Source organism: Pelecanus crispus, chromosome 18 (genome assembly GCF_030463565.1).
Source record: "Pelecanus crispus isolate bPelCri1 chromosome 18, bPelCri1.pri, whole genome shotgun sequence".
Classification (NCBI taxonomy): domain Eukaryota; kingdom Metazoa; phylum Chordata; class Aves; order Pelecaniformes; family Pelecanidae; genus Pelecanus; species Pelecanus crispus.
Window position 1 is genome coordinate 2,890,144 of NC_134660.1, and position 25,181 is coordinate 2,915,324.

At 42.5% G+C, this 25,181-nt stretch overlaps 2 protein-coding genes across 2 annotated transcripts; both read right to left on the minus strand.

Annotated features, from left to right (window-relative positions):
- Nucleotides 1–7,289: 7,289 nt before the first annotated feature.
- Nucleotides 7,290–11,151, minus strand: LOC142595195 (keratin, type I cytoskeletal 17-like). The gene is made up of 8 exons (XM_075722846.1): nt 10,657–11,151; nt 9,757–9,839; nt 9,448–9,604; nt 9,091–9,252; nt 8,621–8,746; nt 8,299–8,525; nt 7,633–7,724; nt 7,290–7,309 (listed from the first exon to the last, which is right to left on the minus strand). Exons 1-8 carry the CDS (start codon nt 11,149–11,151, stop codon nt 7,290–7,292), a joined length of 1,362 nt encoding a protein of 453 aa, XP_075578961.1.
- Nucleotides 11,152–16,710: 5,559 nt separating this feature from the next.
- On the minus strand, nt 16,711–20,265 carry LOC142595156 (keratin, type I cytoskeletal 17-like). The gene is made up of 8 exons (XM_075722670.1): nt 19,771–20,265; nt 18,892–18,974; nt 18,540–18,696; nt 18,183–18,344; nt 17,719–17,844; nt 17,397–17,623; nt 17,147–17,238; nt 16,711–16,730 (listed from the first exon to the last, which is right to left on the minus strand). The coding sequence occupies exons 1-8, from the start codon at nt 20,263–20,265 to the stop codon at nt 16,711–16,713; spliced, it is 1,362 nt and encodes a 453-aa protein (XP_075578785.1).
- Between the last annotated feature and the right edge of the window lie 4,916 nt (nt 20,266–25,181).

The window sequence follows — 25,181 nt, forward strand, 5'->3', positions numbered from 1 at the left end:
GGAAAAGCTTGCGAGACGCTTTCAAATGGAGTAACTATTTAATCTTATTTATACAACTAAATATATCATAAGCTTCTAGTAGCAAATCAGTCCCTTGTGCAGCATTTTTATTAAAACGGCATTCTATGTTTGCAGAAAGCTTTTGATTTTGTTTTAACTTTACATCTCTCTTTTCCCTCAGTGACTGCATGTGTTTGTTTTTGTTGGGACTCCCTTACGGTGATAACATGGATTTAAATGCTTGGAAAAGCCTTTAGCATGGCGAAGTGTTTGCTCAAGGAAGAAGGAGCTTTTATCATTCTGCATAGGTCTTTTTTTCTCCCACTACAATAAACTTAATTTATTGTAGGGTCAGCTTTTTCCTAAAGGAAATATAAGGAATGGTCAGCAAAGGGAATTTCCTTTATCTGCAACTTACCTGAGGGTAAGAGAGGCACATTTATTAAAGTGAAGTCATCCAGTAGACTGGTGGAAACGGTCCACACCCAAGCTCCTGGCTGAGATCTGGTTCTGCTTTACCTTTATCTACTCTGCTTTACTAGTCACTACTGCTTTATAAAATTGTTCACACTGTTTCAGGGTATTTTTATTAATTGTCCTGTAAACCATTTTTTATTGCCCTTGAGTGACACTGGCATATACTTCACTCTTCTCACATCCTGCTAAATTTGCTTCCAGGGATTGCTAATGCAATTACAATTAAATTAACTCTGTGAACATTTTAACCTACATTATTGGTGCCCGCAATTCCGCAGATGCTTCTACGGATGAATGAGGAAAGTCAGGTTATTGTTCTGAATTAACCTTTTAAATCTTTAAGTGTTTGTCCCTTCTGATAATTCTTCCTTTCTACCTCTGCTTCCATCAGTGAAAATGTGCTTCTTGACTCTTTTTTAAGCATATTTTCGGTCTTCATCTCTTCTCTTGCTCATCAAAACTTTGGCCACCCCATCCTACTGATCATGTCATATGCCCTCTTAAAATCACAGCTTTGTATGTTTTTCTCTCCTATTGAAGATCATAGGCATGAAACGTCTGAATCTCTTTAATTCAAACACAAGATTTTCTATTTTTTCTTTAAACTTCCTTGTGGGAAGGACCAGTGATAACAAGAACTGATCTGCAGCTGGTATGGAAATAGCTGTGTTGAATGTCTGCCTAAGATACAATTCTGAGCTTTCTTGCTTTTATACCCCATCATGAATGGTTTTTTTTTTTTAATCCTCATAAACCTTGCATTGCCACATACTCACTGCATGTGCCAACAGATTGAAAGACAAGAATGTTTACGTGCTGAAAAGGCAGGTCCTAGCACATGCACACACAGCTGTTAACAGTTTAAAAAGAGGGTAGGTAAGAGCAGAGAGCAACACTGCTAACTTTCTGAAAACTACCATTTTTGCAAAGTAGAGGGAATGTGATTTGGTGAAGAGAAATGCATGTGGGTGCCCCGATTTCTACATTGAAAGAGATGAGAAATAAGGTCATGTAAGGGTTCAGTTTTAAAAGAAATTACCAGACTAAGATGCAGGACAACTCATTTTTATCTAGGGGTCTAGTTCTTTCATGGCAGAAAAGAAACGATGTTTCAATGATTTGAGCTGAACTTGAAAGATGCGGATTCCTGTTCAGCTACAGGCTTCTTTAGTGATAGTGGGACTTATAATTTAATTTCTCAATGTTTGTCATTTATATAATATTTGAATAGACTAGTATGAGGAAAATACATAAAAGATCATGAAGAACCAAACACTTAAATAACTGGGAGCAATGTAAGTACTTGGCAAATACTTGAAACTGGATGTGGCGTGTACTTTTGAAAATACCTCATTATTGTCTCTGTTTCCCTAGAAACATAAATAGCTTTAAACTCTTGACTTCTCTGTCAATCCAGAACTATAATGATAATGCACATCAGGGAGTAAAGTACCTAAGATAGGAAAATAAAATAGATTTTCTTATAGCATGATTAAAAATTGTATGGGAAGAAAGGATCAGTTACGACACCAAGCCCTGGTGAGTGAAAGGCAAGTTACTGGACATATTTTTGTGCTTCCTTTAACCTGTTATCTGGTTGGTAAATCTCAACAAGGTATGGTGGAGCTGGAAACTATTATTAAGAGTCAAACGTCTAACTGACGAGAGGTCAGGTTTCTGCAGGCAGCATCAATAAGCAACTCAGAGGCCACTGCCAAAACCAAATAGACCTAACCTGTCCCAGGCTTTAGAGGAACCAAGTACATGTTGAATGCTTGCCATGTGAGCTGCAGTTCTGCCATGATTTATGCTGAAGGAGGAGGCGTAGAGCTATTCAGAGAGCATTTTCCCATAGGCCACATGGAAAATTCCTACTCAAAAAAAAAAAATCCCAGACTTGGTAGAAACACAGAGTAGATGGGTTTCATAGCACAGAGAGAGATGAGCTATTTCATTCCGTTCATGTCTGTAAAACATTTGGAGAACATATTTATGTTTATGTGCTCATATATTTATATTTGTATTTATATGCATTTGTTAATATATTTATATTTATAGACTTATTATTTCTTTTGCTAGTTTTATAAGAATATATTCTGATCATAGTGACAAGCCACGACTTCCAGTAAGGATAGAGGTTTTACTGTGGAAGCATTAAACACGTGTTCTTCAGCAAATTAGAAAACAAGGAGCTCTCTTTGTACCCTGCTGATGGATCCTGTCAGCCAGATTTGGGCTTTCCTGATCCTACAGTTGGTTTCATACTGTTTTTTGCTTGAGATAAATTCTCAGAGTCTCTAGATCTCTGTTAGGCTCAGTGAGAAAATCAAACTCTGTATTGCTCTACGAGAGGCAAGTCCTGTGGCCATTAGTTTGAAGAGCTCCTGCTAGGGAGCAGTTTTTAAACCAGCTTGTTCTCGTAACAACTATCAGCGCATGGGGAAACACGTTCTGCAGCCCTGGTTTTGCCTGCCTGGAATGACTGCATACCTTTAGGGAAGGAAAAAGGTATTATTACTCTAACAGTTTGCTCCATTTTCAGTAAGTAGTTTATAGGCAAATTTCACAGTATTTGAGTGTATCAGGTAGGTTACCTTCCTGGACAGTCCTGGCTATTAACTGTAACTGAGAACCGTGGTTTTCTGACACTTGTATTCAGCTTTAAACCTTCTTTTCATTATACACTAAGATCTGCACCAACTGCCTAGATATTTTGGGCAGCCCACCACCACCAAATCAAGCTGACTGAAATACTTGCTGAGTGTCTTTTCATTCTTTTCTAATGGATTCAGCTTTAATAAGTAATAAAAACTGTAGGATTCTGGTGACATGATTTCTAACAGCATTTTCAACAGAGAGGAGTTGTAAACATTTGTTTAAAATCTTTGCGTGTGTGTAATCACTATGAACTTTTTGGTACTGCCGTAATTTTTCACAGTCTGACATCGGGTTGTGGGAAAGAACTGAACTAAGATTAAAATGTTGCAAGAAAATGTTGATTAATAAGGCTGTAAGTGCCTTTGATCCACAGTCGCTCTCCTGCTGCCAGGGCTGTTTAAGCACAGGAGCGCATGCCAGCGGAAAGGTGTTCCCTGCAGCCAGTCTTTGCAATGCATCTCTGAGCGTGGGTTCATAAGTAGTGGGTTATTAGGTGTAATTGCAGCGTGCATAAACTTCTCTTTAGGCAGTAGTAAGTAGGTTATGAAAGCCAGCTCCAGTGCACCTGAAATTGCGTGTTCGCTGTATCAACCATGGGAGAGCATTTGCCATTAACATCTGTCATAGTGTGAAAATAATTCAAGAAATTCAGATGCTTGTTGGGATTATCACTCCAAAATTTCATGTATTACATGAAACTTAATAGAAATACGTTACTTGGAATACAGAAAGAAATGATTTTCCTACAAGAATTTTTGTACTTGCTTAACTTGACTGCTGTTGTTTTTCATGATTATGGTAGGCTGGTAAATGTGAGAAATAGCACAAAAGTAGCTTTCTTTCGTCTGATTTTTTATCAGAGGCACCGTGAGTCACAGATTTTCTTTCTTCATTACTTGAGACAGTGGTGGGGGCCAAGAGGGAAGTCTACCTTGCAAAAGGCTGTCTGAAGTGAAAGGGCTTGGCCAGGCTGCAGGCAGCAGGCGCTGTCTCAGCGATATCATTTCCTTGTAGCCAAGAGTGCAAGAGACTTTGGAAAGAGTGTGCACAAAGCTGCAAGACTTAGAAGCAGCGGGCTGTTGTGCCTGTCCATACCTGGCAGCTGCCTTTGCAAAGACATTTGCTGTGGGTCTAGATCCTGCAGGTACATACGTGGTCGTCCTGATCTGGCATGAAGCCCCTCAGAGAATTCAGTCCACTATTTTCTGGTTCTTGTTTTGGATTCTTCTCTATCCAGCTATTTCCCCCTCTCAACTTCATCTAACCTCCTGAAAATGTTATATTTTGCATATAAATGTTATATATGCAGATGGAGATGATTAATTTCCAGAATTAAGAAACTCAAACACACCCAAAGATTGTAATGCACAATACCTTTGGTTGCCTTTGGAAATAGTAACCGTACAAAACGTCAGTATCTCCACAGTCCCCCCTACAGGCCTGTTTTTTAAACACAGCGCCATTTAATTGAACCTCATTCCTAATAAAATTCTTCTCCTCTTCACTTGGTAATGCCAGGCTCCCTGTCTGTCTGTGGCAGCCACTGTGGCTACTAAATGAGTTGAAAACAGAGACAAAACAACTTCAATGCTGATTAAACACATGCAAGAACAATCCAGGAGGTTTTGACTTAATCTGAATTTGCTGATTTCATATGGAATTACCTCAAAACCTTCAGGCAGAATTATGTGAAACAGATACTTCCTCTCTTTCTCTCCCCTGTCCTTCGTAATGAATTAATTTCTAACATTTTTTACTGTCTGTCTATTAATTTGGTTTATTACCCCCTCTGGCATTACAATGTTACCCCTGTGAAAGATGTATCTATTTTATTATTTTTTAAGCTGTTCTTCCCTTGGCTTAACCATTTCCCAGGTCTGAGGCTTGAAATTTTGAGACTGTATTGAACAGCTTCTGTCACAAATCCTATTGTCTATTTTCTGAATTTGCCACTAGAGGATGCTGTGTGAACCGGCCCGCTGTATGGACTGACATCCTGCATCATCGGCTTCAAAAAAAGCCTGCCCCGTGATCCAGACTGTAGGATCTCTTTCTGCTGTGCAGTTATCCAAAGGAACAGAACCAGACTGAACCACAAAAGAGCAGAGTACAATATTCCCTTGCACTGACATTGCAAATATAGACTGATTTCAGCTCATTCCATCTCGGTTTTGATATTGGGTTTTGATATTACGATGGGCAAATTATGCTCTGGTAAGTCCTGCCTGATAACTCCATCCAGCAAAGTCAAAGGAAAGCCAGAGGCGGGTGTGCTCGGCTCAGCGGCGGGCGCAGCCTCAGTTCATTACTCTTAAAATGCTCTGCAGGGACCGACGGCAGCGCACCCAGCACAGAGGTTTCTCCACTTTCCCACTTAAGAGAGGCAGCAGAAGAGAAGAGGGAGATGCGAGAATGTTGCAGACAGATAGCCCAGAAAAGAATTGGCTCCTTTCTAGGATCATAAACATTCTTTCTATTTAAAATGTGGTCAAATAAGGTATTTCACCCCAAAGTCCATTATAGCTGGCTAATGCTGAGGTTTAGACCTTTTTTTTTTGAGGTAGTCAGCACTGGTTGATAGGAGAAGTAAAATGGAGCATAAGGCAGAACATGGGGCTCTGTTAGCTTGTACAGGAGCATGAGAGTCCTGTTTGACTCAAGGGAGAGGTATTTTTGCTTTGACTTTATAATTGCCTTTGTTTTCTAGGGAAATAGTTTATCTGACTCATCTCTTTTTTCTGCTGTGCTGAGAATTTGGATTTGGATTGTAACATGTAGACAGTTTGGTGCCTTTTTAAGTCATACATTGTTATCCAAAAAGGCGATATTTTACCTGACCTGAATCTTGTTTGCAAACCAAAGTGCAAGTGCAAAGCTATTTGACAGAATAAAAAACGTTAGTGATTTATGCGCTGTTCAGAGAACAATGAAGGCTTGTGAGACCCACCCTGTAGGGCGGCAGCTGAATCACTCCCTTGATATGTGGTAGACCCTGTTCAGCTGCTTTCTCATCTCATTGCAAATCAAAGACTGAAATACAGGTCTGTAAGTTTTAAATGAGTGAGGTATTTCACCATTTTTTCTTCCTCTGTCTAACGTGTGTATATGAAGTGGAGCAGTTTTAGTAAGAAAGATTGAACCTTGCTTCCACCCCTCCATCCTGCCCCCATCCACCCAAGAACGCTGTACAACCATGGAGCTAGGAATACTGTCTTATGGAATAAGAGTACTCCCTTCCTTTATTTTGAACCATTAGATAAGAGACCTGAGCCCAGACCTTCCAACATGTCAGGAGGAATAATCCTAAAAATTGAACTTTGTGTTATAAGGAGAACTTCTTTGCATACTCATCACTCATTTCCTGATCTAATCCTTTGCTTTTATTGAACAAGATTAGATAGAGCCCTCATCTAAAAGTTGGGAGAGAGGGCTGCCTGAATATGATTGATTTCTCATTCAGTGACCCAAAGGCAAGTGGTTTTGATGTGCCAAAATTTTCATGAAATTTTGGGCTTAATTAATCCTGATTGTTTCAGTTCAGCTGCTGAACTGGCAAATCAACTACTTGCACATCCCTTGGAATGTATGCTGTGAAAAAGGGTTTCACTCATCCTTTTTTCTTCCCTATAGGTGTCACTCTTGAGTTTAATGTGACTGCATTCATTCATTCTCCAATATTTTATCCAAACATGGTCTGATTAAGTTAGGATACACAATTTTCTTTGGGGCCATGTTACATAATACACCCAACCTTAATTTCTCTGTGAAGGTATATCTCATTTGTTCTACCTAAATTTAAATAAAATATTAATATGCCGAATAGATTGTTGGACACACAGTTTTCTTTGCATTGCAGAAAAGTAAAGTTTTATTAGGGGCATTGTTATCAGCAGAAAGTAGATCACCAATTGCACTGCAGATAAGTGTATGCAGATACAGTGATTGCAGATGAAGAACAATAAAAAGAGGAAGAAGTAGGTAATTTTAGGACAGTCCTAGAAATTATTCATCTTGACTTCATGAATAGCATTTGTAGTGCAATCTATGCATTGGGTAGGTACACAGTGCATGTGCTGTGTGTATTATTGTGTTGTAGGCCGGGCTGCTCAGACGGAAGTAGGTAGATCAGGGAAGACCAACACATCGGTGGTATCTTAACACACTCTTGACTGCCCTGTGGAATGAAAGAAGAAACCGTTACTCTGATGGGGAAATCAAGATTCTCTTGCAGCACTGACATTTCAGATGTATCCATCATTTAAATGTCCATCTGTGTCAGCAAAAGCATTGGAAAGGAGCTTAGCTTGTTTCTGTAACTGAAGCTAAGACACCTTGAAATTAAGAGATTTGATTGTGAATGGTTAAATCCCTGTTGCAATTGCAAATGTGGAAGCCCTAACACAAGGGATAGTATTAACAGGAAAAGAGGTGAAACACAAAATATGAAAGCCATGGGGACAGGATAAATTAGGATCCTCTTTGGAAGATCTTTCTTACCTGTCTTGTCGCCAGATTGACTGTGAGAGTAGGAAGTAGAAGAATAAGAGTGGGAGGATATTCCCCCTCCTTGGAGAGCTCCTTGAGACGTTCTGTGCAAGGAAAGGAGTTTTAATAAAGGGAATGATAAATACATTCATAAGGAGACATACTATGACATAATGTGCAGCGCCTGTAACAGCTCGGCTTTTCCTGGACCTTGCAAATATTTCTTGATCTTTTTTTATTTCATTCCTTTCTGCTAAATTTTCCTAGAAAAATGTAGAAGCAGAAATAACAAGACTGTAGAAGTATAATTCTTCTACTCTCACATTCCAGCTGTGCTTGCTCATCTGCTGACAGAAGGCAGTATATTACTGCCTATATTATATCAGTTTGGTTTTGCATGGTGATTCCTCTCATGGAATTCACTCTGCACAAACAGGCCAAGAGGAACTGATGAACTGAAAATATGCCAGTAACTATATGCTCTGTGTTTCCCTCTGTGCTTGATGTGCTTATTAAGTTTATGATATATACATTTCAGTGTAGATGCTATGAAAAATATCTGTTGTATTTAGACTTCAACTACAGACTGGTAAAACATTCTACTCTGTCTTCTGTGAGTCCCAATAGACAAAAGACTGCATTAGAATTTATGCCCTTATATGCAAACAGAATACGTACACAATGTCTTGCTGTCCCTCCTGCAGCAGTGCCCGGTACTGAGCAATCTCCTGTTCCAGGCGGGTCTTGATGCCCAGGAGCATCTTGTACTCCTGGTTCTGACTCTCCATCTCACAGCGGATGCTGGCCAGCTCCTCCTCTACAGCGTTAATCTGCCCTTGGATTTGTTGCAGCAGGCAGCCGTAGCGAGATTCGGTTTCTGCCAAGGAGTTTTCCAGCGAGTTTTTCTGGAAGTGGAAATGCAGGAGTTTAGGGCCAGAGCTCTACCCCTCCCTGCCCATTCCGAGGAGGGAAGGGCCCTCAGCGGTCCTGCCCCACGTACCGTGCTGAGCTGCGCCTGCAGTTCGATCTCCAGGTTCTGCATTTCGCGTCTCAATTCAGTGAGCTGGTGGCTGCTTGTCTGGATGTCCTGGCTGCTAGAAGTGACCTGCCGATTGACTTCTTCAATCTGCAGGAGTGAAACCCCAAAGACACTTTCTGAGTGAGAAATTCTCCTCAGGGAGCTAAGATAATTGTGGAGCCTCTCCCTTCCGCCCTGTCCGCATCGAGGACAGCCTAGCCATTGCTCCGTAGGTCCTGACGTTCCACCCACCTTTGCACACCAGGCCTGGCCTGCTCCCCCTCTGCCACTGCAGTCTTTCCCCAGCGGCTCTTTCCTTCCCATTCCCCAGCCGTGCAAGTGAGGTGCAGGTGAGCAGCCTCCCCCTTTTAGCCAGAGCTGTTGCATGCCCAGCACCAGGGTGCCTGGGCATTCCCACAGAAGGAGACTCAACTTTGTGCATTGCTACGTACCTTGACTTCATACCACTGCTCAACCTCTCTGCGGTTCCTCTCAATGATCTGCTCGTATTCGTTTCTCAGGTCGTTCAGCACCTTTGTCAGGTCTTCTCCAGGGGCAGCATTGACCTCCACACTCACATCGCCACCAGTTTGAGACTGCAGCTGTCTCATTTCCTGCAGAGAGTCCGAAGAGAGAAGCAGAGAGCACAGGTCATTTCTTGTGTTGGGGACAGTGGGCAAAGCAGGATCAAGGTACAAAGGAATGGCAATTGCATGACATGAGTCTGCATTGACTTGATACGGAACTTTGGGAACCCTGAAGAATCAAAGGACTGTGTCTTGGCCATGCTATTTATCATTGCATCGTACCTCCTCATGGTTTCTCTTAAGAGCAATCAGCTCGTCCTTCAAGGACTCTAGCTCGGATTCCAGTGCAGACCGAGTGCGAGTGAGGTCATCCAGGATATTTCTCAAGCCATTAATATCAGCCTCCACAGTCTGACGGATGACAAGTTCATTCTCATACCTGTACCAAAGAATAGAGAAGCATTACACATCCATTTCTTTACAATGCCTAGGCTTGGTCATACCACTTGGGACAGGGCGTCATCACCTGCACTCATAAATCTCATAAAATTCATGACATGAAAGATGCAAGGTTCACAGAGAGGCACTCACTTCATTCGGAAGTCATCAGCAGTCATCTTGCTGTTATCGATGTCCAGAACCAGTTTGTTGTTATCCACAGTGGCAGAAATGATCTGGAAAAGGGGAAGTTGGAGATGAGTCTTTCTGTGTTCAAGACACCCAGGACAAGAAGAAAGAAAACCCAAAGCTTTGGTAGGGTATTGTTCCAGGTCTTAGAATTGTTTCCTGCAGTAATGCAGGGTCCACAGAATGTTATTGAAATGCCATGACACAAGAACTGATGTGTGCACGATTTTGGCTTCCCCAAACATTCTGATGAAAGAATATTTTGATAGCAGAAAGAATAGAAGAACATTTATGCTGGGAGATCTCCAACACCTATGGGTTTCTGCACTGTGGGTGTGTAAGAAAGTGTAGTCTTTGTCCCTGATGCTGTAATCATCTTATTATAAAAAAAGCTGATTGTAAGGGAAGGCCTTGGTCCTTCCATGTGGTGTATGCAGGAGTGTGCAGAGACAAAGGGAGTTCAGATCTTGCAGTGCAGGTGCTTTGGCTTTGCACTCCATCCAGCTGAACTGGGTGGGAGCAGAGGGAAGGACTGGAAAGCACACATGCCTGGTTTGGAGCCACCTGTGCAACGTGGGATTCCAGTTAGGTGCACCAGCATGTTTGGGCCTGGTGGAGCACTCCTCGATGCCTCGGGCTGTGCCCCCAGAGCACGTCCCTTTTGCTTGTGGGATGGCGTGGGGTTTTGCTTACCCAAGCGATGGGAGGCGCAGCTCAGCAGGTTTGTGCCTGCGGTACCACCAGCACGGCCGTCCAGTAGGTCCCTCCCACCCCTTTAGAGCCAGTACCAGAGGGAAGGCGGAAGTCCTTCCAAGTGAGAATAGCGTGCGGGAGATGGAGCCACGTTAGTCGGGGTGATCCTACCTGATTTTGGAGTTGTTCGATGGTCTGGTAGTAGGAGGTGTAGTCCTTTGAAACACTGGGAGCTTGTTTCCGGTACCACTCCCGGATGTGGTGCTCGAGCTGGGCATTTTCTTCCTCCAGCCTTCGCACTTTGTCCAGGTAGGCAGCCAGGCGGTCATTGAGGTTCTGCATGGTGACCTTCTCGTTGCCGCTCAGGAGCATGTCCCCCCCAGCACCAAAGCCTCCACCAAAGCCTCCACCAAAACCACCACCAAAGCCACCACCAAAGCCTCCGCCAAAGCCTCCGCCAAAGCCACCAGCAAGGCTGCCAGCGCTCATGCCCCCTCCATAGCCAATGTTGCATGCTCCCCCACCATAGCTTCCACCGCCTATCACAGAGGAGGCATATCGCCTGCAGGAGACGGAGGAACCCCTGCCACTACCGCCACCAGAGATGCCTCCACCTCCACCACTCCTGTAAGATGTACTAGATGTTCTCTTGATGCTGCAGCTCATGGTGGAAGTAATCAGATATCCAGCCCCAAATGCAAAGCCTGCTGCACAGCTTGATACAGAAAATCAAACTGCAGCCTTCTGCCCTTGCTGATGGCTATTTATACCTTGTTGGGTGGGTGTCGCTTCTAAGGAGGGTAGTCCAGCTTCCCATGAAATTTGCCAGCCTTAGTCCTCATGCCAAAAGTGATGTGCTAAGGGGAATTTCTTTTTGGGATTGGGACAGCCCTCCCCATAGGTATTGTGTCTGCATGCTGATTCACACAAAGCATGCACTATAATTTCAGGTGGGTGGCTGTGTGTTAGATTTTGTTTCAGATAGTATGTTGCTGGCTACTTAGTGAGTGAGACTCATTTTAATCGTTCCTCTTTGTTCTTTGTAGTCATTTTTTGTCCTGAAAACAGGTGGTGAAAGCACCACCTAGTTGCTCTGTTTTAATTTCAGAGTTGGAGAAATACGAACTCAGGCACCCTGTGCATGAGTCTTGTTTCATTTTGCCTGCAGAACTGCCAGTAACTGACACTTTTGGAAACAGAATCTGTAAGGTCCTTCACTACAAAGAAACCTCATCATGGGTACCATCTTTCAGAATGCTTAGTGGTAAATCTCAATAGAATAACCTTTGAAGAACAATGATATTTCTGTTTTCACTAAAGTCTGGTAGTATCACTTCTAGGAAATAATCCTATCTCTTGCACAGAGCGATGGACATGCAATGCTGTAATTTTAAAGTTGTGATTTTAAAAATTTTGTGCAAATTTCCAGTCACTCACAGATTATTTTAAACTGAAAGAGATGTGTAGAACCTATAAGGCATCACTGACTCTGTCTTGGGAGAGGAAGGCAGAAAGATTCAGCTTTTCAACTTAGCGAAATGGAGGCTAAGATGGTTATCAGCTTGCTCTCGAGGAAGGAGACACCAGAGCTATTTACAATAAAGGGCAATCCTGTTGTCCAGATAGGAAGGGGCATAATTTGGTTTTGAGTGTATTTGGGCTGGAAATGAAGGGGAGCTTTTAAACTGTGGGAGGCACAAGGGTCTGGAAGGTGCTTCCATTGTGGGAGCTTTGGATGGAAAAAAGAACGAGTTTTGAGACTGACCTTGGTCAGTTGGTGGTAGGGATTTTACCCTCATGTAGTAGAGGCTCAGCTGTGATGACCCCTTACATCCCCTTTGCCTTCTATCTTTTGTCTCTAACACTGCAGAGGTCTCTCACACTGCTGCACAATTGCAGCACTTCTGTAAGAGAACAGGATGTGATGAACCCTTCTTTGGAAATGAAATTTTGCCTTTAAATAACTTTTGAAAAACATAAATTTTAAGCCTGAACAACAAGGGGCCTCTTTTTGTGAGAGTTAAACTTTGATGGAATGCATCTCTATTTGGAAGTTAAAAATTACCTACTACATTTCGTTGTTCGTTTCTTCATTTACGATCTTACTTCTACACAGCTTGCAGTTGTGGCTGGAGCAACATTTTCCCTCTTAGCCACAATGATTATGAGACCCATAAAAGTTACTAATGCATGTTATGGCCGACTGAAGAATCATGGAAAGCCATTTATCCTCTTTCTTGATACCCCACACACATTTTCATAGATATGCTGAAGATAATGTAATACTTTGATCTTCATAATTATGAATGTTCTTTTATTGGAACCTCTCTAATTATCTGCACGTCAGAACCAGTTGCTTTGCATATGTTATTGAAACTGAGTCATCATTATTAAAAAATAAAAATTTTTTTCTCACAGGGTGTGATTCCTTAGTCATATTTTCCTCATTAGATTGTTGAAATGCACCTTTATCCTTCCCTATGAGGTGTTTATTGCTGATTGGCATTAATGCCAGAGGTGTTGATTTTATATCTCCTTCTCGGCGTTGTTGCATCATAACATCTGACCCAACAATTCCAAACATTTCCCAATGCTGTAATTTCATACCATCAACAGACGCCTTTTCCCTGTCTCGCTGTCCCTCTCTTCTTCTTTTTTTTTTCTTTTTTGAATAACTGATCTAACTATGCTTACTGCTGTAACTGTATCACAAAGACTTAAACTTTAGACTTTCTATTCTGTAACCCATGGGTATTTCCATATCTCCTATGCATTTTTGGTCCACCGTCCTGTGGACACAGCTCTTTAGCCTGCAATGGCTGTTGTGAGTCAATTTGGACATACTGATTTACTTCACAGGCCAAAAGAGCCAGGTCTCTCAATTGCCATTAACATTCATAACCCTTGTGATGACAGAAAAAGGTCAGATGTTTTCTGTTGTAGAGGGTAGAGAGGCTCCTCAGCCATTTGAAGAGACTGTTAGAGCTTTGAAATCATATCTTCCCCTGGAAGACTTTTTGCTCATAATGCACCCCATGAACCTCTGTGAATCAGAAAAGTTTGTTTGAAGTAACAATGTTATGAAGCCTTTCCAAGTGCTGGTTACTTGCTGGTGAAATTGAATGCGGAGCCACAAACAGATACTGTGAATTGGGAAAAGAACCTAAAGTAGTCAGTGGTTTTCACAGAAGCTATGATGCTATTACTGGATGTATGTCTTTAGTCACACAAGAGGGAGAGGACAACCTCAGAAACAATTACTGGTAATTAATTGTTCTACAACAAATAAGTCAACTGTGGCCTTGGTAAGAAGAGTGCTGCTCCCATGAGTTTCATCAGTAACTCCATCTGTGCATTCCTCATCCGTCGCCCTTTAGCATCACACACCTCTGAATTTCTTCAGTTTGTTCAGAGACGAACGATTTCCATAGCCCCAGATTCTATTCTTATTTTTCTCTTACGTGACTCCCTGGGATGGACCTTTATACTTTGCACATGTGTAGACCTACAGAAAATCCTATTAAATGTGAGCTATTTTAATTCTACAGCCTAAGTTGTTGGTTCAGTAGCCCTTTCTACCACTGAAAAAGGAAAAGTTTAAAAGTAATTCCCAAGAGAAATTAAGCTCTTCTAGTATAGCAATCCTTTCCTGTTCTCTTTCTCTCTACCTGCTAGAATATGCTGTTATTGTCAATGATGTTAACTAATTGAATTCTAAATTCCTCCCTGCCAAAGCCCTTTTGTTTTTCTTTCCTGTAGATCTTTTCAGAACAATAAGCAACTGTATCGCTTTTTCTAAGAACCATGGATGAAGTGAAGTGTGTGCCAGGAGCAGACAGTGATATCAGGAGACCTGATCGAACATATTACAAGGTTTCTGGAGCATCTGCCAGCCTTAGATGGAGGCAGTGAGGCATGCCATGCTTTTGACATGCCTATGGCATTTCCATGCATTTTTCCCAGGGCAGCAGCCCTTGCCCCATACTTAAGATGGAGGTTAGCGCCTCATGAATCAGTGGCGATATGCAAAAGGCGTTGTACTGGCAGCAGCAGGAGGATTCCACCAGTGATCTAATCCTGCTGCAGTGACTGGTAGTTTTGCAGTGCGTCCACTCCTTTCAGTCTGAAGATTTTGCATAGCTTTGGTTTTGCAGATTTAACTTAAGACTCTTCATAGTGCTGCCTATTTCACAAAGACCTTACACTCTTACAAATTAGTTCAGAAATGGGGAAAGATGTACTGCAGCTCTGGTGTTCCCTTGAGTTCTCTGGATGTGAAAGACTGTGTTTTTGATCATTCTGATACTTCTCTGTGCTTCTGGAAGATTAGAAGGGAGCAAAATAACCTTTCAGCGCTTATTTATATACACTAACTGTAGTTCAAGTTTCCATAATCCTGCCTCAAAAAAGATGTCTTCTTAAGCTGTTTTGGGTATGTTAAGTACAGCTGAGATGTGAATGAATTCCAGCAGCCTTTGGAGATGAAAGTCATGCCTACATTTGCTTTACATCACTTTCTATACTATTAAAACCTGAAATGAGCTTTTTTTTCCTTTGGAGAAGGGCTTTTGTTCATACAAATTCCTGATGCTGGACTGAAAAAAGTCAGTTTGGAAACCCAGGTTTTCAACATGAATAGAAAGTATCTCTTCTTTGTGGATACTTACTGCAGACTGCAATTACGATACTGTGGTGGCAGAGCCAAGCCACATGATTCCTTAAAGAAGACCTAACCTAAATAATACTCTTGTAAGTTGTCTATCATGAGAAAACGTTTCATTTCGTTACCCTGACAGAACAATACCCTCAAGTCTTAGATGAAACAGCAAATACTAGAGACCAGATTTGATAGATGGAGAAAGGGGACAACAGGCACTTGTAATTGAATGAAACCTGGCTCATTTTGTGCATCTGATGCATACAGTTATAGATTGAAAAGAGGCTTCACTGTCATCTTCAGAAAGCAGAATATGTATAAAATAGCTGTTCTAATTTAGTATTGCTTTCTCATCTCCAGTTTTATTGCATATTTTATCTTCTTAAGCAGAAAAATAAAGTCTAGACTTTACTTCAGTGGATTAAACACATCTCTGATTCCCCTTAAGGCATAGTATCAGCCAAGAGTGTATTGACAAAAATTGGGTTCTTGGTATTATATTGGTATTTAAAGTGAAATTTCTATCATAAAACATGGGAATGTTTTTTGTGCATGACACTGAAGGAAACAGGCACATTGCCTTGTTGGCTGTATTTCCTAACAGAAGTTAGCAATACGTAATTCTCTGCATAGTCAAAGGTGTAGAAATACTTGATGTCAGGAAACCCATACGTACTAGAACAACCTATACTGAGTCACACCTTCCCGCAGGAACTCTAGCTATGATGAGCCGAGTAAAGACAAAGATTAATGGACTCAGATGAGTCATAGTAGTGGCATTGAGCACAGTTTAGTACATTAACAGTTAATTAAATAATCTTCAGAGAGTTACCCATCATTGGTATTTTCTTTCTCCTTTCACTCACGTAATTCAGAGTGTCTTTAGTAAAAAGCAGGAAGGCAAGGGGCCAGAAAGCAATACGTTAATGGCCATTAGAAAACAAAATGGTAAATGGTTTGTAATTTCACAGGAAGGAGAAAAATTGTGTCAAGAATGGATTTCTGTTTTCAACCTTGTACCTCTTGCTTTTGAGCAGAGAGTTCTGACACTCTTACCTGACAGACAGTTCCCACAGGCAGAGCTTGGAAGATGTCACAGCCTTCATACAACCGTGCTCAGAATTAGTGACATTTCCCCTTGCTCAGTGATAGTATCTCTGCATGATGCTCGTTTTCTTAGTGCAAAGTAGATTGTTCTGAGACTATGTTACAAAAGTATGATAGGACAGCCTGTATTTGATTGGTTAGCTTGATAAATACCCGTTCAAAGTTTGTTAAATTAAATTTCTCAGACACATTGTTTTTATTTGCATTGCAGAAGTAAAGTTTTATTCGAGGCAGTGTTATCAGCAGAATTGAAGCCTTTAAACGAAGAACCAGTTGACAAAGACAAGTTTAGTAAGACAAGTATTGCAGAATGGAAGAAGGGATGATGAAGCTGGTGACCGCACACTCCTTCCAAATTGTTCCAGTTGCATCAGCTGTGCTGCAGAAGCGCTTGGTTCAGTCTCTAGGTGTCCATGTTCAACGTGTCTTAGTTGGGAGGATGCCAGTGTCGCTGCTGTTGTCTAGCACACTCTTGACTGTCCTGTGTAAAGACAGAGCAAATGATTGCTTTAAAGGGGAATGTGATCTTTCCTGATGAACTGAATTCTTTCACTTAACATGCTGTGTTAGCAGGAGAGCAGTGGGAGAAGCTCAGAGGTTCCAAGCCCAGCAATACCCTAGGCACTTTCTCAGAGCTGTGTTTTTTTTATTCCAATGAGCAAAAAAATATATTCCATCATGTAAAGTTTATCATCTGTAAAGGGAAGGGCAAGACTTACTGTATTTTAACCCCTGATTCCTGTGTGACAGAGTCAATGAGGTTCTCTTAGTCCTGGGCTACTGGACCTGGGAATCTCAGCCAGCCCAAAATACAAAACTTTTTTCTGACGGTATATATTGTAGTCATTGGGGTAGATGTAACCCACTAATAAACATCTTTACAAAGTGCTGTCTTACCTGTCATGTCACCACTCTGGGAATGAGAGTAGGAAGTAGAAGAATATGAATGGGAAGATTTTCCACCTCCTTGGAAAGCTCCTTGGGAGGCACTGTAAAAGGAGAGTAATTAATGCACCAAAAACCCCCAAACCACCAGATGTTCAGTCAAAAAAGATGTTGATGTAGCTCAATAGACAGGAAGTCTCTATTAGCAATTAAGTACAGAAGGATTTCTTTTTATTCCCTTGCTCTAATATGGAATACGTACACAATGTCTTGCTGTCCCTCCTGCAGCAGTGCCCGGTACTGAGCAATCTCCTGTTCCAGGCGGGTCTTGATGCCCAGGAGCATCTTGTACTCCTGGTTCTGACTCTCCATCTCACAGCGGATGCTGGCCAGCTCCTCCTCTACAGCGTTAATCTGCCCTTGGATTTGTTGCAGCAGGCAGCCGTAGCGAGATTCGGTTTCTGCCAAGGAGTTTTCCAGCGAGTTTTTCTGGAAGTGGAAATGCAGGAGTTTAGGACCAGAGCTCTACCCCTCCCTGCCCATTCCGAGGAGGGAAGGGCCCTCAGCGGTCCTGCCCCACGTACCGTGCTGAGCTGCGCCTGCAGTTCGATCTCCAGGTTCTGCATTTCGCGTCTCAATTCAGTGAGCTGGTGGCTGCTTGTCTGGATGTCCTGGCTGCTAGAAGTGACCTGCCGATTGACTTCTTCAATCTGCAGGAGTGAAACCCCAAAGACACTTTCTGAGTGAGAAATTCTCCTCAGGGAGCTAAGATAATTGTGGAGCCTCTCCCTTCCGCCCTGTCCGCATCGAGGACAGCCTAGCCATTGCTCCGTAGGTCCTGACGTTCCACCCACCTTTGCACACCAGGCCTGGCCTGCTCCCCCTCTGCCACTGCAGTCTTTCCCCAGCGGCTCTTTCCTTCCCATTCCCCAGCCGTGCAAGTGAGGTGCAGGTGAGCAGCCTCCCCCTTTTAGCCAGAGCTGTTGCATGCCCAGCACCAGGGTGCCTGGGCATTCCCACAGAAAGAGACTTGTGCACTGCTATGTACCTTGACTTCATACCACTGCTCAACCTCTCTGCGGTTCCTCTCAATGATCTGCTCGTATTCGTTTCTCAGGTCGTTCAGCACCTTTGTCAGGTCTTCTCCAGGGGCAGCATTGACCTCCACGCTCACATCGCCACCAGTTTGAGACTGCAGCTGTCTCATTTCCTGCAGAGAGTCCGAAGAGAGAAGCAGAGAGCACAGGTCATTTCTTGTGTTGGGGACAGTGGGCAAAGCAGGATCAAGGTACAAAGGAATGGCAATTGCATGACATGAGTCTGCATTGACTTGATACGGAACTTTGGGAACCCTGAAGAATCAAAGGACTGTGTCTTGGCCATGCTATTTATCATTGCATCGTACCTCCTCATGGTTTCTCTTAAGAGCAATCAGCTCGTCCTTCAAGGACTCTAGCTCGGATTCCAGTGAAGATCTAACCAGAGTAAGGTCATCCAGGATATTTCTCAAGCCATTAATATCAGCCTCCACAGTCTGACGGATGACCAGTTCATTCTCATACCTTTAACACAGACAAGAAAGACAGAGAAATGGATAAATGAGATGATGACAGTCAATATCAAACATCTTTCCAAGGTCAGTGTCCCAATAAAACATGAAGACTCAGTAACACCAATCGGGGCAGTGCTGCCTTGTCTCCTGAAATTATGAGCAGGATTTGAAAAGCATGTAAGGTTCACAGAGAGGCGGCACTCACTTCATTCGGAAGTCATCAGCAGTCATCTTGCTGTTATCGATGTCCAGAAGCAGTTTATTATTGTCCACAGTGGCAGAAATGATCTGGAAAAGGGGAAGTTGGAGATGAATCTTTCTGTGTTCAAGACACCCAGGACAAGAAGAAAGAAAACCCAAAGCTTTGGTAGGGCATTGTTGTGGTTTTTGGAATTATTTCCTGCAGTAATGCAGGGGCCATGTGAGAGGGTAACACTCCAAATTTACTTTTCAAGGAAACTCGGGCTGTCTCAGACCGTCCTCCCTACTTTTTGATTCTCTTTCTCAAGTTAGAGAGAGTTCCACATGTGTCCCAAGGAATCTCTTCAGCCCTTTTCCTGCAATGTACTTTTTCACGGTGCGTTTACTCTATTTTCTTGGTACGAATGTAAGCTGATTGTAAGGGAAGGCCTTGGTCCTTCTGTCTGGTGTATGCAGGAGTGTGCAGGGACAAAGGGAGTTCAGATCTTGCAGTGCAGGTGCTTTGGCTTTGCACTCCATCCAGCTGAACTGGGTGGGAGCAGAGGGAAGGACTGGAAAGCACACATGCCTGGTTTGGAGCCACCTGTGCAACGTGGGATTCCAGTTAGGTGCACCAGCATGTTTGGGCCTGGTGGAGCACTCCTCGATGCCTCGGGCTGTGCCCCCAGAGCACGTCCCTTTTGCTTGTGGGATGGCGTGGGGTTTTGCTTACCCAAGCGATGGGAGGCGCAGCTCAGCAGGTTTGTGCCTGCGGTACCACCAGCACGGCCGTCCAGTAGGTCCCTCCCACCCCTTTAGAGCCAGTACCAGAGGGAAGGCGGAAGTCCTTCCAAGTGAGAATAGCGTGCGGGAGATGGAGCCACGTTAGTCGGGGTGATCCTACCTGATTTTGGAGTTGTTCGATGGTCTGGTAGTAGGAGGTGTAGTCCTTTGAAACACTGGGAGCTTGTTTCCGGTACCACTCCCGGATGTGGTGCTCGAGCTGGGCATTTTCTTCCTCCAGCCTTCGCACTTTGTCCAGGTAGGCAGCCAGGCGGTCATTGAGGTTCTGCATGGTGACCTTCTCGTTGCCGCTCAGGAGCATGTCCCCCCCAGCACCAAAGCCTCCACCAAAGCCTCCACCAAAGCCACCACCAAAGCCACCACCAAAGCTACCACCAAAGCCTCCGCCAAAGCCACCAGCAAGGCTGCCAGCGCTCATGCCCCCTCCATAGCCAATGTTGCATGCTCCCCCACCATAGCTTCCACCGCCTATCACAGAGGAGGCATATCGCCTGCAGGAGACGGAGGAACCCCTGCCACTACCGCCACCAGAGATGCCTCCACCTCCACCACTCCTGTAAGATGTACTAGATGTTCTCTTGATGCTGCAGCTCATGGTGGAAGTAATCAGATATCCAGCCCCAAATGCAAAGCCTGCTGCACAGCTTGATACAGAAAATCAAACTGCAGCCTTCTGCCCTCGCTGATGGCTATTTATACCTTGTTGGGTGGGTGTCGCTTCTAAGGAGGGTAGTCCAGCTTCCCATGAAGTTTGCCAACCTGAGTGCTCATGCCAAAAGTGATGTGCTAAGGAAATTTCGTCTGAGGTAAGTAAAACGCATTACCGTTCTGTTCAAGTATGTCTGTGTTGATTCACACAAAGCATGCACTATAATTTTATGTGGGTGGCTCTTTGTTGGTTATTTTGTTGGATAATACAATATCTCATAGCTTCTATTAATCTGGCAATATATCGCTAGTAATGGGAGTTAATGACGGCTCCGCCTTGGTTGTCTGTCTCCTCCAGTCTTCCGTGTGGCGAAATTCAGTATTTCAGCTTTTGTCTTCCTCCTGTGATCACAGACAATGATTCGTAAGACTAGCATCCTCCAAGGGAGTCTTCATCATTAGTTTATTTGAAAGTTACATTAGCTATTTAGAAATTTACTTTAATTTACTGAAATAAATTATTAATTTTTGAAACTGCATTTTCATGTCTGTTATAAAAGGGAGCTTTACACTGAATTTTTTACTCTGTTGTCACTGCTTATATTGAGGAAGGTCCTGTTGGTATTTAACTTTTTCTGAAAGTGCAGGATGGTGATTTCAGTCATTTTTCTTGTTGAAGAAAACCGGATGACAGCCACAAAAGTGGTGTTTTGCAAGGGAAAGCATATTAAATCTTTTCCTGTCAAACAGCCATTAATTTTATGGTAGCTGTTTTAAATGGACTCAGAGGAAATTGAGAGGAGAAATTTCTGATACATCATATTAAAAATAGCCATTTCTCAGAATATGTCTCAGAATATGTATAATGATATAATGCAGTAAAAAAATTTTGATGAAAAGATATACTGCCAAAGATTAGATCTGAAAAAATATGATCATTATCTGAACTTGTTACAGTGAATTGTGTTTGCCAATGGTGAGAGAATATCTCGCAACATGAAACACAGAGTAAGAAACAGCTGTGTATTTTTTTCCACTGCCTATGCAATATGGGATGTTCAGTGAGTTGCTTTTTCCAACTTTACTAATCAAGCTTCTATGAAACTGAGAAGAGCTTTGAACAGAAAGAAGTTCTTGGGTTTCCAGCCGTGCATTAAATATTGGCACTATAACTCCTACAGAAGAGTCATTTGGCTAGTACGAAGGAAGCACAAGGAGCTGGTGGAACCTCCTATGAGTTACCATCTCAAAATCAGCTTATCCACAGTGAGGGAGGATGAATTCAACCTAGAAGTATTTTAGGAAGAGATTCCATATTATGGAAGAAGAAATAAACTTATTAAAATTAGCAAAAGAAGAGTGAGAAGGGATTGAGGCACCTTACACATGAAGGTACGCATCAGAGGAGGGAGTAGGACTGTTTGAGTTTGAAGACGGTGTGCCTGTATGTGCCCCGTGGATGTAAGAAGAGCTGGGGCTGAAGTCCTGGACAGGAGCACCTTTCACTTCTGCTTTGCTCTTGGCACGTAGCTGCTGCCATTCAGCTTCTCAAGCACCCCGTGAAACAGCACTCCTACCTGCCTGCCTCCCGGAGCAGCACAGGCGCCAAGGAAACTGCTTACAAGCCAGATTCCTGCTCCCACCATGCCTCTGAGAACCGACAGACAACTGCTTGCAAACAGTACAGCTTCACCCTGGGTGCAGCCATATTCTTGTAGAGTCTTTTGTTTTGGGGGGTTTTAATAGGTTTATGATTTTACAATAAGCTTTTGTATATCCATATATCTAATTTTCTTCTTTTATCATAAGAATTATATAGAAAGGCTCATCAACAAAATATTGTTGAGTTGGAAGGGGAGGGGTATGAACTGTTACCGCTAGAATGTTATCTGCTATCTGTGGAAGTGCTTAGTCTTTAAAGGCTTAATATGCGATGAGAAATAAACTTGAGGTGCTGAATCCCAGAGCTTGAATTCAGCTGCCTAAAGGCATGTCCTTGTAGATACTGCCACTGGCTTCCAAAGAACCTAGAGGTGTTAGCTCTGACTCCAGATGGAAAGGGACTTCAATATGTGGGAAATACTCCTTAAGAGAGAAACAAAATTTTGAACTGACTCGTGAAAAAATCTACAAAATTATGACTTAACTTTTTGTCAACTAACTTTCATTAGAAACACCTTCATGTCAGTTGTGATTTTGCATACTGCTGTGTTTAGAGACAATGCTGTCATATCCTTGGTCATGATGTGCCTCCTCCTTCTGATGCTGAAACTCTCTAGGATACTGTCCAGTGCACATGCAGAAGTCTTTTCTATACTTTTTCCACCATTCCCTGAATCTTTTCCAGCTCTGTTGTGTTATTTTTGAGACAGGGTCACCGAAGTTACAGCACTCAAAATACAGCCCAGGGTATCCAATTGCCCTAGACTGATACAGTGGAATTAATTAATCCTTCATTTTGATCTTCTGTATGTTGAATGGAGAATTATCTCTGTGGCCACAACCTTCAGGGGGACATATCCCCAAATTTCATAGATCTCTATGGAAGACCCCAGCTGTATTCCATTCATCCAAACATTCTCACTGTCTAGATCCACAGGGTTTTCTTCAGTCCTTGTTTAAGATACAGTGAGATTACCTATTCCTCTCTCATACTCTCTTTTAATTTCCTTAGCCACACCAGTGACTTTCTCCTGAAGATCCTTCATTCTCTCAAACCAGGTGTCTTCCTAGGTGCTGTCTCCATTCTGCCTGTTTTAACCCCTTCTGAACGTCATCATGTGATGTGTAGCACTTAGTGCCTGTTGGGCAGCAACAATTAATTACATGACAGGAAAAGAAATACTCTTTAAAGGTTAATTTAAAGCGTAGATTGACATCTGTGGAGGTAGTTGTAACATCTAAGGTGCAAGAGGTAACAATATAGTACCCTCTAGAGGGCTCTGGCTTAAGCACAGTTGATTACTTTCAAATAATCCACGTACCATTTACAATGAACGTCACATCTCTTTCTAGATGATGTGTGTAGTCCAAGTATCTAAAAAAAAAAGAAATAGAAACCAGCATTACTAGAATCTCTTTCTTTCTGTTGTGTGTCACTGGAAGTATTTGTGTAGCACAAAGTCTGTTTAACAAGTCTGCAAAACCTGGTTCATGCAGGCACAACACAAACAAATACGGACTTCGGTTTGGTGTAGGTCAAGTATTTCTATTTCCCTGCATAGTTTCCAAGTGTTGAGAAAGTTTGCATGACAATGTGACCTGTATTTCTGGAAATTAATTTTGCATCTATTCTCTCAATCCACACCCTTATGCATCCACCTGTTTTACCTTTAATCAATGGTGCTAGCTCCTGTTCCACACAAACCACATTTTCTTTGACTCTTTATTCACCACTAGAGGCCACTCCCTGAGCACCCAGCTCTGCATCAGCAGTTAAGCCAGCAAGTTCATGTCCAAGTGAAATACACCCTTCACTTGTGCAGCCTCAGGGTAATTTTGGCCCCTCGTTTGCCCAGGGTACTCTGCTAGCCTTGGGAGCTTGGACCGCTGCGTGCCTTTTTTTAAAACTTGGCTTCACTGTAGACATCCTGTCTTGGCCGGGGTTAGGACAGAGCCTTCTGCAAACAGCTGTGAGCTGAACCTGCCTCGGGGCAGCTACAGGGAGACTGGCATGCTGGGCAGGCACTAGTATTTTACGTTCCTTTCCAGGTTTTCCATTGCTGGGTTTACTTGCGAGCTGCACAGCCTATAGTTGACGTCTATTCTGTGTTGTCTAGGTGGTAGCTGTACAATGGACTAAGGCTTTCAAATGAGTCTGAGGAATTCAGATGCTAACTTCTCATTAAAATTAATAAAGCTGTGGTTTATGATCTGTCTACTTTGGCAGCCCTCTCTCCTCCAAAATATCATGCAGAAGTTCCTGAGTTTCCTCAAACGTACACGAGAGACTGCTTTGAAAGGCCTAGGACAATACATTTCATTTCCTTTGATCTCTGAATTTGTTAGTCTCCAATATTTTTTTCAACTAAGTCTCTGGAAATTGATTTTATCCATGGAGGTGGGTTGCAATGAAACAAGCTACTGTTTGTTTTCATGAACAAAGCTGTCCCAATCACTGGAGAAAGCTATACTATAATTTCTTTGACATAATGACTATAAAAAAGCACATAAAAAAGCTGGACAAAGCAAATGCAACTCCCAAAAGATAGCTAATAACAAGAGAGTGCTTTCTGATTATTTGTTTGTTGAGTTGCTCCGAGCTGTTGCAGCGTCCAAGCAATCAAATTTTTTGCAAACCGTAGTCAGGAATGTTTTTAAGCAACAGTTGGATGTGGCTGAAAGAGTTTATGTTCATTTTCTTCACAGTACGCATCTTCCTATATCCAAAAGTAAACATTCCAGGTACTTTCACATGTACTTCATTTGTCACAGGTAGAAGGCAAATATTGCTGTTAGTATTAACATTTTATGGAGAACTTTGTAAAGAACCTTTAAATTGTATTTTCTTTTAACTTCTTTTTCATGTCTGTTCAAAAACAGGTCCCTAGTTTGTGCATTTCCATTTTAAACTGATGACCGTCAGATAGGTTTTTGTGAATCACAAATTGAAACATTCCTTTCATTTTACAACCATGGTTCTGTAATCATTCATGGTTTTTTGTGTCAGGCCTGGGTGGGCACTCATTTGATGCCAACTTTATTAGCATTCATATAGTGCTGAGATTCTGCAGTCTGTTCTGAGCTGATATTCAACTGATACTGAGTCTTAGGGCTCAGTTCCACGAGAGTATCTGGCATGTTATTAAAAAACAAAGGCACGGCACAGGATGCTCCAGGAAGATTATGATCTGCCCTGAATGC